The sequence below is a fragment of the Perkinsus marinus genome (genome assembly GCF_000006405.1).
Source record: "Perkinsus marinus ATCC 50983 genomic scaffold scf_1104296967704, whole genome shotgun sequence".
Classification (NCBI taxonomy): domain Eukaryota; phylum Perkinsozoa; order Perkinsida; family Perkinsidae; genus Perkinsus; species Perkinsus marinus.
Genome location: NW_003203465.1, coordinates 87,625 through 101,180, shown reverse-complemented (window position 1 = coordinate 101,180; position 13,556 = coordinate 87,625). Strand labels below are relative to the sequence as shown.

Genomic DNA, 13,556 nt, shown 5'->3' with positions numbered 1-13,556 from the left:
TTGTGGTGTTCACCATAATCGAGAGTTGTCAACGTGGAACCCAATTGGCACTCCTCAATCCGCCATTTTCAATTAACTGCTCAAATCCAGGTCCTTGAGGTTGGCAGAGTGTTGCGGTCGATAATACCTTCCGGTTAGCGCTTCAGGGATGTGAAACTTGAAGGCAGAGATGGATATCTTGAGCTTGTGACGAAGCTGTGGAGCTCAGCGTAGGATTTTTCGTTTGGAATTTCTTCTGGCTAGGCTCATGATCGTCTTGGTTGTCTTATTTACAGTCGAAGTCAACTTAAACAGTTATGAAGTAAAGTGAGCTTGTGTCATTTCAGCTTACCGATTTTTCTATTTTTTGAGTTTTTGTTGTATGCTCTCGACATTGAATCATACTTCTCCGTGTTTGAGTGTCGTCACCAAGGGTGCTCTTGGGGCGTCGCGAAACGCTCTTGCTGCCTCCTTACCCCGACATTTCGCCGGTAAGGCTTCTCCTAGTGGTGGTGAATGGCAGACTATGGATGGTTGTACTGCTGTGTGCCATGTGTCTTATGCTATGATGGAAACCGCCTACATTTACCCTATTACCCCCTCGTCCCCTGCTGCTGAGCTTGCTGAGCAGTGGTCAGCGCTCGGTGTGAAGAATGTGTTCGGTGATATCCCCAAGATAACTCAGATGCAGTCTGAAGCCGGTGCTGCCGGTGCCCTCCACGGTGCCTTGGCGGCCGGTTCTTTGGCCACTACCTATACGGCCAGTCAAGGTCTCCTCCTTATGGTGCCTAATATGTACAAGATAGCTGGTGAACTCCTCCCCTGTGTTATGCATGTGGCCGCACGTGCTGTTTCTGGCCAGGCCTTATCCATTTTTGGTGATCATCAGGATGTCATGGCTGTCCGTCAGACCGGTTTCGCCATGATTGACGCCGATACTGTCCAGGAGTGCCATGATATGGCTCTGATATCTCACTTGGCTACTCTCAGAGCCAGAGTTCCTTTCGTCAGTTTCTTTGATGGTTTCCGTCTCTCCCATTGCATTCAGAAGGTCGATACTTTACCTTACAATCAGATGCGAAGGATGATCGATATGAAGGCACTAAATGCTCATCGTGCAAGAGCCCTCAATCCTACTCGCCCTTATGTCCGCGGTACCAACGAGAATCCCGATGTTTATTTCCAACAGTTCGAGGCTTCCAACGCTTTCTACGATAAGACTCCTAAAATTGTGAAGGAGGAGATGGACCGTGTTGGCGCTGTTACTGGTCGTCACTATGATCTCTTCCAATGGTCCGGCCCGAAGGACGCTGAGGCAGCAATTGTTATTTTGGGTTCTGGCGCTAGTGTTGTTGAGGAGTCTCTACCTTACGTCAACGCGCAAGGCAAGAAGGTTGGTGTGCTCAAGCCCCGTCTTTACCGTCCCTGGTCCGCTGAAGACTTCCTCAAGACCTTGCCCAAGTCTGTTAAGCGCATTGCTGTCCTTGATAGGACTAAGGAACCTGGTGCTCTCGGAGAGCCTCTCTATTTGGATGTTGCCAGTACTATTCAAGAGTCTGGCCGTTCGAACATCAAAGTGATCGGTGGCCGTTGGGGTCTCGGACAAAAGGAGTTCACACCCAAATGTGTTGCTGCTGTGGCAGACAATCTTTATGCTCAATACCCCAAGGATCACTTCTCCGTGGGGATCGAGGATGATGTGACTCACAGGTCTCTGCCTCTCAATGATGAGATCAACGTGTCTCATCCCAAGACCGTTGAGTGCCTCATCTATGGCTTTGGTTCAGATGGTACTGTTGGTGCTAACAAGAACGCTACCAAGATCATCGGCGATAATACTGACCTCTTTGTCCAAGCATACTTTGCTTATAGCTCACAGAAGTCTGGTGGCTTGACAGTTTCTCATTTGAGATTTGGTCCCGAGCCTCTCAAGTCATACTATTCCGTCAGCAAGGCCGACTACGTCGGATGTCACAATACGACTTACATAGACATGTATCGTATGACTGATCATCTTAAGGACAATGGTACCTTCTGCTTGAACTCGCCCTTCACTACGGTTGAGGAGTGGAACGAACATGTACCCGCTGGTGTTCGTAAGGCACTCGCTGAAAAGAATGCCAAGGTTTTCAACGTCGATGCGTTCAAAGTTTCTGAGAAGTGTGGTATGGGCCGCATGATTAATGTTGTTATGCAGGCTGTCTTCTTCAAGCTCGCTAATGTGATGGACTTCAAGGAGTGCATTGCTTTGTACAAGAATACCATCAGGAAGAGTTATGGTCATCGTGGAGAAGCTGTTGTCCAGAAGAACTACGAGATGATAGATGAGGCTCTTGATGCGATCACTGAGATCAAGGTTCCTGCTGACTGGAAGAATCTTTCGGATAGTATGCTCCGATTTGAGCAAAACTACCATGACGCTCTTGGTAGCTTGGCTAAGGAGAAGAGTGCTATCAATAAACCAAGTTTCACTGAGAATATCCAGGCTCCAGTTGCTCTCCAACGCGGTGATGATATTCCCGTTAGTGCTTTTGCCAACGACGAACTCGTCGGTGGTAAGGTTCCTCTTGGAACCGCCAAGGTCGAGAAGCGTGGCGTTGCCTTGATGATCCCCATCGTTGATATGGACAAGTGCACTCAATGCAATATTTGCTCTATGTCGTGTCCTCACGCTTGCATCAGACCCTTCTTGTTGTCCCAAGCTGAGGATGATGCCAAGCCGAGTACCTTTGATAGTCGTAAAGCCAAGGGTGGTGCCGAGGTTGCCGGTCTTCACTACAGGATCCAGGTCTCGCCCTTGGATTGCACTGGTTGTGAGACCTGTGTTAACGCATGCCCCTATGATGCTCTAAGAATGGAGCACTTGGCTGATTTCGAGGATATCGAAAAGCCAAACTGGGAGTATGCTGTGAGTCTCCCTGATCGATCTTCAAGGTTTGATAAAACCACCCTCAAGGGCAGTCAGTTCTACCAACCTTTGCTCGAGTTCCATGGTGCTTGTGCTGGCTGTGGTGAACTCCCTATGTTCGCCTTCTCACTCAAATGTTCGGTGACCGCATGATGATTGCTAATGCTACGGGTTGCTCCAGTATTTGGGGTGCTCCTTACGGTTCTACTCCTTTCGCTGCGAGGCATGATGGGACTGGTCCCGCCTGGGCCAACAGTCTTTTCGAAGACGCTGCAGAATATGGTATGGGTATGGCTGTGACCACCTCTGTCCGTCGTAAGGCGCTCAAGGCTCGTGTACAGGAACTTCTTCTCGAAGGAAAGGATAGTCCGCTCTCGCCTGAGTTGTACACCCAGTTGAATGAGTGGGTTGAGAACTTCAGGAATCCTTCTGTGTGCGCCGCTCTTTCCAAGTCTCTCCCGCCTCTTCTCAAGGCCGAAGCCAGTAAGGATCCTGCTATTCAGGAGATTCTTGATGTGTCCGATTTGATTCCTAAGATCTCTAACTGGATCATCGGTGGTGATGGTTGGGGTTATGATATCGGTTATGGTGGACTCGATCACGTCATTGCTTCCGGCCAGGACTTGAACGTCTTGGTTTTGGATACTGAGTGCTACGCTAACACTGGTGGTCAGAAGTCCAAGGCTACTCCCATCGGTGCTGTTGCCAAGTTCGCGACCAAGGGTCACGAAGTCGAGAAGAAGAATTTGGCTGAAATGGCTATGGATTATGGCACTGTGTACGTTGCCAGTGTTTCAATGGGTGCCAATTACGATCAGACCTTGAAGGCTTTCTCCGAGGCCGAGGATTATGATGGTTGCTCTGTTATCGTGGCTTACTCTCCCTGCATTGAGCATAAGAACCTTGATGCTATGACCCACACTATGCAGCATCAGGCGACCGTTGCTGCTTCCGGCTACTTCCCGATCTATCGTTATAACCCGATGTTGAAGAGGATGGGCAAGAACCCCTTCGTTCTTGATACCAAGAAGCTCACCATGGGTGTTGATGCTGTCCTCGACAACGAGATGCGTTTCGGTGCCTTGAAGAAGCGTGATGCCGATTTGTACAAGAAATACAGGTCTGAGCTTGATGCTTGGGTCCGTGAACGTTACAGCAAGTACCAGAGATGGGCTGCTTTGGGTCAGGAAGATATCTCTAATGGTGTTCCGCTAACTCTTCTGTACGGCACCGAGACCGGTACTACCGAGGCCTTGGCTTATCGTGTTGCTGAACTGGCCCGTCAGCGTGGTTACGCTGTGAAGGTCATGGAGTGCGATGAGATGGACGTGAGTGAGCTCCCTGAAAACAAGAACCTTATGGTTCTTTGCGCTACTACTGGTGAGGGTACCACTCCTAGGACTGCCCTTCACTTCACTGCGCAGTTGCAGCTTGCTGCTAAGGACAACTCCAATGCTCATCTGTTGGACGGTGTCCAATACGGTGTCTTTGCTTTGGGTGACTCCAGTTATCATCACTTCTGCACTGCTGCCAAGAGAATTGACGATATCTTCGCTCAGATGGGCGGTCAAAGGACAGTTGCCATTGGTCTCGGTAACGATCAGGATGAGGACAAGTATGAGACTGCCTTTGAGGATTGGATGCCGAGTTATTGGAAGTCTGTGAATGCTCCTGAGCCTGTTGATGACGGGTCCGTTCCCGACTCTCAGTTCGAGGTTCGTGAGCTTGACTCTGATGAAGTCGTGGTTGCTCCTTATGAGAGGATCATGCCTCCTCAAACTATTCAGCTTGGTTTGAAGAAGAACGATCGTCTTACTCCGGGAGTAATACTCCCAGCGACTACGAGAGGGATATTCGTCATTTGCGCTTCGAATTGGAGGATGGTCAGGATCTTCCCTATCTTCTTGGTGATGTCCTCAACATCCACCCCATGAACGAAGCTGGCAGAGTTAGTGCTTTCCTTCAGTCTTATGGTCTCAACCCCTCGGAGATGGTTAAGATCACTCCTGTATCCGAGAACATCGATGCCCGCAAGCGCGCTGCTTCTCTCCGTCCCCGTACTATCTCCCAGCTCTTCGAGGAGTCTTTGGATATCTTCGGTCGTCCCAACAGGGCTTTCTACAAGACTCTGTCCAAGTTCGCTGAGGATCCCAAGGAAAAGGCTGAGCTGGCGTTGATCGGCAACCCCGATGATACCAAGGGTCGTGATATGTACACCAAGCTGGCTGGTGAGACTGTGACCTTCGCTGATATCCTCAATAAGTACACCAGTGCTCGTCCTTCTCTTGATCAGTTGATCACTCTCATCCCTTGCACTAAGCCTAGGCTCTATTCCATTGCTAGTTCCCCGAGGTTCGTTGGTCCTAAGGCCATCGAGCTTGCTGTTGTGATTGTTAACTGGACTACTGCCTCTGGTGTCCGAAGAACTGGTACTGCTACCGATTATATCCAGCGTATCGTGCCGGGTCAGAAGACTACCGCCACTATCACTTCTGGTAGCTTCAAGTTCCCCGAGAGCCCGATGACACCTATGATCATGGCTGGCCTTGGTACTGGTCTTGCTCCCTTCCGCGCCTTCTCTCAGGAGCGTGCTTGGATGAAGCGTCAGGGCATCCAGACTGGTCCCATGTGGCTCTTCTATGGGTGCCGTCATCAGAGTAAGGATTACATCTTCGGTAACGAGCTCGATGGTTTCGTTAAGGAGGGTGCCATCACTGAGCTTCATCCCGCATTCTCTCGTGACCAGAAGGAGAAGGTCTATGTGCAGAACAAGATCGATGATAACAGCTCTCGTGTCTATGAGGATCTCATTAAGAAGGGTGGTTACTTCTATCTTTGCGGACAAGCTGGTCAGGTTGAGAACGACATCAGGAGTGCCGTCTATCGCGCCATTGCAAAGGGTGAGAACGTCTCGATTGAGAAGGCTAAGGAGATATTCGAAGACCTTGCTGAAAACGATCGTTATTGCCCTGAAGTGTATTAAGCTAGTCTAAATCGCTTTTTTCATACTGTTGTATGGTGCACTTCCGCCCTCTTTAGGGCTGCTGGATATCTACTACTCGTTATCGAATGTGATTGTATTTTCTCTATTATCAAGTCTATAGGATTTGTGTTCTAAAGTTGGCGGAAGATCAACTCCGCCAGGCGAACGCATCCAAGATATCCCCATTAAAACTTCTACTTCGGCAGCGCTCCAACTTAGATAGCGCGTCGATTCACTAACTTCAATTCCGACAATACAACTTGCGATCTTCGGCATCACAAAAACTCCTATTCCACAAGTAGGAACACTGATTCCATTTTATCACAATACCAAATTGGTATTACCAGTAGGTGACCTGTGAAGCTAACTTTAGATATCGTAAATGCTCCAAAAGGAGTGGTATTATTGATAGACATCGGCTCTTGACCTCCATCAAGTCAGAATCATACGAAATATTCACCTGTCGTTCCCAAGAGTATCCGAAGTTGATTCAGTCTTTAAACATTTGAAAAGACTCTCTTGTTGCCGATAATACACTACCCCTCCTACCGCTGAGCGATATCCCTTGGTATTCGAAGGCAGAGTTTCTGCTGCGGGAATATGCTCATACATCTCCAATCAACTCGTGAACAAATCTTCATAATGCAGCGAGTGAGGCAATCAAATATGTATTTCCATAGTCACCCTCGTAGGTTGCAGACTAAGCGTACGACCAACGAAGACTTTCGTAGTAAGTTAATCTTGGATTGCTCTAGCTATGTTCGCGGTGACTTTTCATTGTACCCCCATAATACACTCCCTAGAGCTAACAACACTCTATCAAAGAAGAATATAACGCCCAAGAAGAAGCGCGATCTGTGGTCGTATGCCCCTGCCAGGGTCTGAGCCGGGTTGGCGCCAATGGTAGATCTGAATTCTACCACTCCGCCAACTACGCTATATAAACACCAAGTCTTCGAGCCCAGGCCAAGTGATCCGGAGTGCTACCGAGGTCAATAAACCGAGTGGAGCACTACGATCACAGGCCGCTTCTGCACGGGCGGGATGGGTTGGGAAAAGAAACTCGAGGCACGGCCTCGCTAACTACATCAGCAGTCCAGTTCATCAGTAAACTGCTACTCCTTTGAGAGGTTTACTTAATGCATATCTTATATGGTGCGTACGAAACTGTGACGACACAACTGCAGTGCAGTTACTGCACGTCGCCCACCCCAGGCTCACGCCGACATACGTCAGGGTTGTGCTGGACTCCTATGTTCTCTCCTGTGCTGGCTCTTTCACTCTCCGTACCCAAACGGTACTCCCCATTGTAACCTAATTGAATCCCGTCAACCTTGAGTTCTCAAGGTCAAACTTGCTTGTAACACTGTCATCCTCGCCTGCTCACTTGTCAAACTTGCACGGGAAAAAGCGTACAGACAAGCTCACATGCCTTGAGAAAAAATAATGCCTTATGAAAATTCAAAACTGAGTTTTATCTGGCGCCGATGTACAACTCTGTGGAGGCATAAACTTGATCCATTGATTTGACTATGCGTTTGGATTGGAAGTGTTGCTCTCAGACCTAGAACAAGTATTTCCTAGTTATGACTGGTGGCCGCCTCCTTGGTGATATACTAGACGACGATGAGAATGAGGAAGAGTTTTTCCTTGTTCCCGTCCCTAGCAAATCACCACCGAAGAAGCCCGCCCTAGAACGCAAACCTGTGAACAGTGATGAACCAACGATTCCAGATGACAATAATGATGATGACGACAATGAGAGAAGAACGAGGAAAATACGATGTAGGTCTCAGGAAGAGCCTCTTGATCAGTTTGAAGGATCAGGCCAATTCAGTGCCCAGCGAACTCAGAAAAGAAAACGCTGGATTGACGGAGTGCTCATAAGTACGTCCACTGCTTGGCATTCCTCTTGACAGCGTTTAATGCAGTCAAGGAAGGAGCACGGACCTTAACGTTGGAATCAGCGGACGATGAAGGTTGCACTGTTGACACTGTGAGGTCTACCAGAATTATCCGGGAGAAAATGAATAGGGCCGAGGAGAATCTTGAGGAGCTTATGTTAGACAGGTGACACGGAAGGTGAGATGTGTCACACTTGTTATCGTTGACAGTTCTCGACATATTATTCGCATTGATGCGGATGCTTGGACAGACGAGTCTGAGTCTAGCAAGAGTGGAGCTCCTGTTGAAAAGGTTAGTTCGAAGGGTGATGATGATGATGGCCGTAAGTGCCGTAAGAGAAGTGGAACCCTCCTCCTGTTGTCCTTGTAGTGTCATGTCCATGTGTTACATGTCTAGCACTGTGGTCCCACTCCTGAGCTGTGGAGGCGTTGGGTTATCAAGTTCACGATTCTATACGTCCATTAATAACGGACCATTATGACCGTCACGGGTCCTCGGACATCGATATCTACGGTCTATGGACACTCGGACATGGATATCTACGGTCTATGGACACTCGGACATGGATATCTACGGTCTATGGACACTCGGACATGGATATCTACGGTCTATGGACACTCGGACATGGATATCTACGGTCTATGGACACTCGGACATGGATATCTACGGTCTATGGACACTCGGACATGGATATCTACGGTCTATGGATACTCGGACATGGATATCTACGGTCTATGGACACTCGGACATGGATATCTACGGTCTATGGACACTCGGACATGGATATCTACGGTCTATGGATACTCGGACATGGATATCTACGGTCTATGGGCACTCGGACATGGATATCTACGGTCTACGGACACTAGGACATGGATATCTACGGTCTATGGACACTCGGACATGGATATCTACGGTCTATGGATACTCGGACATGGATATCTACGGTCTATGGACACTCGGACATGGATATCTACGGTCTATGGACACTCGGACATGGATATCTACGGTCTATGGATACTCGGACATGGATATCTACGGTCTATGGACACTCGGACATGGATATCTACGGTCTATGGACACTCGGACATGGATATCTACGGTCTATGGACACTCGGACATGGATATCTACGGTCTATGGACACTCGGACATGGATATCTACGGTCTATGGACACTCGGACATGGATATCTACGGTCTATGGACACTCGGACATGGATATCTACGGTCTATGGACACTCGGACATGGATATCTACGGTCTATGGACACTCGGACATGGATATCTACGGTCTATGGATACTCGGACATGGATATCTACGGTCTATGGACACTCGGACATGGATATCTACGGTCTATGGACACTCGGACATGGATATCTACGGTCTATGGACAGTCGGACATGGATATCTACGGTCTATGGACACTCGGATACATGATGGTTATCCAACACCCGGGAGAGGTGTCTATATCCAGCGTCATCCATATTAAATTCAGCTTCCGATGTAGTCTAGCTGGTTAGGATTCGTGGCTCTCACCCACGCGACCGGGGTTCGAGTCCCCGCATCGGAAATTTTCGGAATCTACTTATACTTTTTTGTCAGTTGCTGTAACCAATCCTGTTGTTACCCTCTTATTCATATCCATACCGAATCAGCGCATCGACTTGATTGCCTATGCAGTCTTCTTCCTTCATGTCCCAGAAGTACCTTCCAAAATTCCCAATCGTCAGTCGTTACAAACGCTCAGGTCCTTCCCTATCGAAATTTCGGCTGTAACTCGAAGCTTGATCTGACTAAGTCAGTGGAGTCCTCCGACTGTGTGAAATTCCGATGGTACATAAGCATCGAATAAGACGCATTTTTTACTTGGAGCAAACGAACTCGCCAAATCCTTCTATCATCGACAACCTAACTTATTCTTTTTCGCTCGTATACTTTCCGTCTCCGAAAAGCGCATTCTCATTTTCGCGCAGATTAAACTCAAGCCGCCTCCTCAGAGATCTGTTCATTCCTAAGATGTTTGGGATGATCAGTAAAATCCCTGTTCGCCACAGCGTGCGCACTTTTGATCATATGCTCCTCCACCTCCAACGGCTAATTTTCGACATTTTCTCTAACGTTCGGACACGTTGTGGTTTCACGTGGAATCAGCGAAATTTGATCTCACATGCAAACCTCTTGAGGCTCAGGAGAGGGCTGATGAACACCTCGTGAATAACTGGCGAGATATTTTTCCTAGTTGGTTGACAAGACTGACTCGAGGCCTCCAGTCCAGGGAGTAGGGCACGTTCATGATGCTACTCGGGGGCAGTGTCGTCTTGAGATGGACGGGGCTTCGAGTGAGGTCTCGGTCCCCTCCACACCGGTTAGTTCGACTCATCCCCATGATATGTGAGTATTTAGTCGTAAGCAAGGACCAATGAAGCCAAGGTTGGGGAGTCTTTCAGCCTACAGCTCAGTGTGCTAATGAAGCTACTGAAAATATGACAAATCGACGGTGATCGCATGCCTGTAAAAGCAAACACTATCACATTTCACTCGGGCCTACAGTAATCCATCGACGTGTTCACTACACCCTTCTTGAGCGCAGATTGAAACGGTCCTTAATTACGAGCAATACATGATACAACGATCACGTTCTTCTGCTCTAAGGCTGCGGCCATCGACTTCGTCTCTTGATTCCTTCACTCATCTTGGCCTTCAGTGAGTGTTTAGAACGGCTAGATTCTGCCCCAGTGCTGTTGCTGATTTTTCTTTCTTTTTTGGCCCCTTCTTGAGCGCAAGGATCAAAAAATGCTCGTAGCCCTCGTTGAACCGGGAACTTTCTTGCACTTTACGTGCATTTAGGTCAAATAATTCCTCCCCCTCCGTGATCGATTTAGCTGCCCTATTGCCCCTACTGGGAGGAGAGTAACTGAATAGAAATGGAGACCGACCCGAAGATCCTCGAAGCCCGAGCCCAACTCCGCGCCAAGCTCGGTGATGGTGCTCAGCGAGCTGGAGGCAGAGGTAGTTGCCCTAGGGAAATTCACTTGCCGTTTTCACTCGAGTTCATTACTAATATTTGCGCTATAGTGACTCTCAGGTTCAGCCCGTCTGAATAGAAAGGCAGTCCATCGCGGCTCGAGTGCTGCTAGTGATGATAAGAAGCTCTTCGGTATGCTTAAGCGACTTGGATGTCACGAGATTCCTGGTAGGTGGTCATCAGGAACTGGGCAGGGCTTGTATCTTATGTGCTCAGGTATAGATGAGGTCAACATGTTCAAGGCTGATTCCAATATCATTCACTTTGAGAGGCCGAAATGTAGGCGAGGTGTGGTATGGTTTTCTCTAATAATAATTTCTCCTTCACCTCAGTCCAAGCAGCCATTGGCGCGAACACCTTCGTCGTTTCTGGTGGTAACGCTGCTGAGAAGACTGTTGATGAGCTCATGCCTGAGATCATCCCTCAGCTCGGACCTGAGAATGTTGCTATGCTCAAGGAGATCGCCAACCAGATGAGGCTCGCCCAAGAGGCCCAGCAGAAGGCTAAGGTGGAGGAGGCTGCTGCTGAGGTCCCTGAGGTGGAAGGCGACTTCGAGGAGGCTTCCAAGGAGGAGGAGAAGCATTAAGTTGATGATCTATTGTCGTCCTCTCGGTTTCCTCAGTGCCAATATCGTACTTGAGTTTCATCACAATTTAGTGGTAGTAGATATTATGCTGCATAGTTATGGTATTCACTAGGAGCTTATACTCAGCACTGGGGTAATCTGGACCTTTGCAATCTCTATGCTTGGCGTTATCAACAACAGCAGGGACTCTCCTAACTCGATTAGGTCACCAAAATGATGTTTTGAATACACCGTAGTATAACTACGGTGTCTTCTAAATTGCCCTGTAGGTTTTCTGTCAAGGAATGTCCCTCACCGGTTTTGCCAGGTTGTTAATATAGATGTAATACAGATTTATAATAACTTTTTGTGTGTCTACTTTGAAAATAGATTTGCTGACCTCATCATTGGAAGGGTCTGTAGGGTTGCCTCTGTGGTTCTGAATGCTGTCATGATCATTACCAATGTATGGGGGAGTATGATGTCCTATCATCAACTCAGATCTACTACTACCGTAAAAAGGGCAACTGAATATTACGGAGATCAGTAGTCTATACGGCTAGTGGTGTTCATACCCTTCGTAGAGTAATGGGTCCTCGCAGGCTCCCTGGACACATCTCGAGTCGTCCTGGGTTCGGCTGTATGGGGTAAGGTAATCATCTCATACAAGGATTATCATCGATTACGTGATATAAATTCCGAGAGGAGTGGTATCAGTCTTGCCCGTTTTTCTAGCCCTAAATAGCCGCATACTCTCCTCCTGGGGTAGCCTCGAGGTCTACACTACTATGCCTTGACTGCATGCTGTCAGTATGCTGGTAGTAGTCCATATTCCTCGGCGAGTGGTATGTATTAATCCCCTTGAGTTCGCATTGCCCGATTTCATCCAGTGGACGGGTATGAAGGTGTACCCTTCACCACACCGTTCAAGGAGGCAGGAAGGCTTGGTTTCTGTTGTGGTGGTTTTCAAACTTGTAGTTGTTGGTTTCAGAGCAGAGACCCATTCAGAAATTGAGAGACAACGTTCCTAGGGTGGAAAATGTTCCTAATGTGATGATATCGACATGGGAAACTGATTTGTTGAGGAATAATGCCTTCCTAGCCATACGTGGATGATTCCCCTTCCCGGGAACATTATAGGTGCCTGGATGCTTCCCTGGTTTCACGACCTGTTCATGTGCAGTGTTAATCAATATTCATACCACACCTTGGCCACATTTCCCTGTCAGTACTGGCAGCATGGCGTCTGGGAGCTACTACTCTTTGGGAACTTCCGTACCGGACTTGTCCGTATTTCGATCAACGTATCACTTCATGACGGAGCCGGTAAGCTCCTTGAGCTCGGGTGTCATCTTATCTCTACTATTTCAGGGAGTTCCTCAACGAAGCGACTACCCACCAGGCTACAGCGGTCATCAGCCCATGACTAGGTCCCTATTCGGGTACAGTTCACCAGCTGGCAGTAGGAGTAGGACTGTTGTTCGAGGCCACCAGGTGGGTCGAATAGTCCATGGTTGGGGTTGTGATGATGTGGAGGTGAGGTATTGGAAGCAGCACCGACATTGCCTGCAGTTGGTTGGATGAGCCAACCTCCTCTGAAGAGGGCCCAGAGTGAGTCGGAGAGTGCCACAGCTGAGCTCGGGAATTTGGTCAAATATATGGGAAAAATTCGGGAATAAATTTGCAGAAATCAAACATAATTTTGTCGAAATTGTTATCAAGAGCATGGTGCCCTACACATACGCAAAGGTCATTCACCGTGTTGGGAGTAATAGCACGCTGAAAATCAACAGTATTTACAGATTGGGCAATTTTCGGGAAATTGTGGGTGAAATTTATCTCGTAATTATTATCAGTTCCGAGACCGGTGCCTGTAGGAAGCAGTATGTCGAAGCCACAAGAGGACAGGAAGCAGCGGGAATCTCAGAAGAGGTTTGCATCGCTCCGCTGTACTGATTTGCAATTTTCATTGAGGTATTTTCATCCACCAACACTATCATTTAATGAGCACATGTATTACTGCCCACCAGCGTATAGGACCCCTCGGCCTTTGGAAGGGGATGATGATGGTATGTAAGGTTGATGTGGGGGGTTGTGATGAGAATACGCACATGGTCAACTACATGTGTTGATGACAATATGAAAATTCTGGGATGAAATTTGTTAGTTTTCACACATGTTAACTTTTTAGT

The 13,556-nt window shown here is 48.1% G+C and overlaps 4 protein-coding genes and 1 non-coding gene across 5 annotated transcripts; all 5 read left to right on the top strand.

Moving 5' to 3' along the window:
• Positions 1 to 361: 361 nt before the first annotated feature.
• Pmar_PMAR027545 (pyruvate:ferredoxin oxidoreductase, putative) lies at positions 362 to 3,040 on the top strand (the record flags this gene model as incomplete). Its single annotated transcript, XM_002768651.1, has 1 exon — positions 362 to 3,040. The coding sequence occupies one exon, from the start codon at positions 362 to 364 to the stop codon at positions 3,038 to 3,040; it is 2,679 nt and encodes an 892-aa protein (XP_002768697.1).
• A 131-nt stretch (positions 3,041 to 3,171) lies between these two features.
• Pmar_PMAR027544 (NADPH cytochrome P450, putative) lies at positions 3,172 to 4,821 on the top strand (the record flags this gene model as incomplete). Its single annotated transcript, XM_002768650.1, has 1 exon — positions 3,172 to 4,821. One exon carries the CDS (start codon positions 3,172 to 3,174, stop codon positions 4,819 to 4,821), a length of 1,650 nt encoding a protein of 549 aa, XP_002768696.1.
• A 56-nt stretch (positions 4,822 to 4,877) lies between these two features.
• On the top strand, positions 4,878 to 5,870 carry Pmar_PMAR027543 (NADPH--cytochrome P450, putative; the record flags this gene model as incomplete). Its single annotated transcript, XM_002768649.1, has 1 exon — positions 4,878 to 5,870. The coding sequence occupies one exon, from the start codon at positions 4,878 to 4,880 to the stop codon at positions 5,868 to 5,870; it is 993 nt and encodes a 330-aa protein (XP_002768695.1).
• A 3,401-nt stretch (positions 5,871 to 9,271) lies between these two features.
• On the top strand, positions 9,272 to 9,344 carry Pmar_PMAR027541. The gene has a single exon. It is a non-coding gene; the product is annotated as a tRNA-Glu (tRNA).
• A 1,329-nt stretch (positions 9,345 to 10,673) lies between these two features.
• On the top strand, positions 10,674 to 11,406 carry Pmar_PMAR027540 (basic transcription factor 3b, putative). The gene is made up of 4 exons (XM_002768648.1): positions 10,674 to 10,783; positions 10,860 to 10,967; positions 11,016 to 11,078; positions 11,132 to 11,406. The coding sequence occupies exons 1-4, from the start codon at positions 10,699 to 10,701 to the stop codon at positions 11,383 to 11,385; spliced, it is 510 nt and encodes a 169-aa protein (XP_002768694.1). The 5' UTR covers positions 10,674 to 10,698; the 3' UTR covers positions 11,386 to 11,406.
• Positions 11,407 to 13,556: the final 2,150 nt, after the last annotated feature.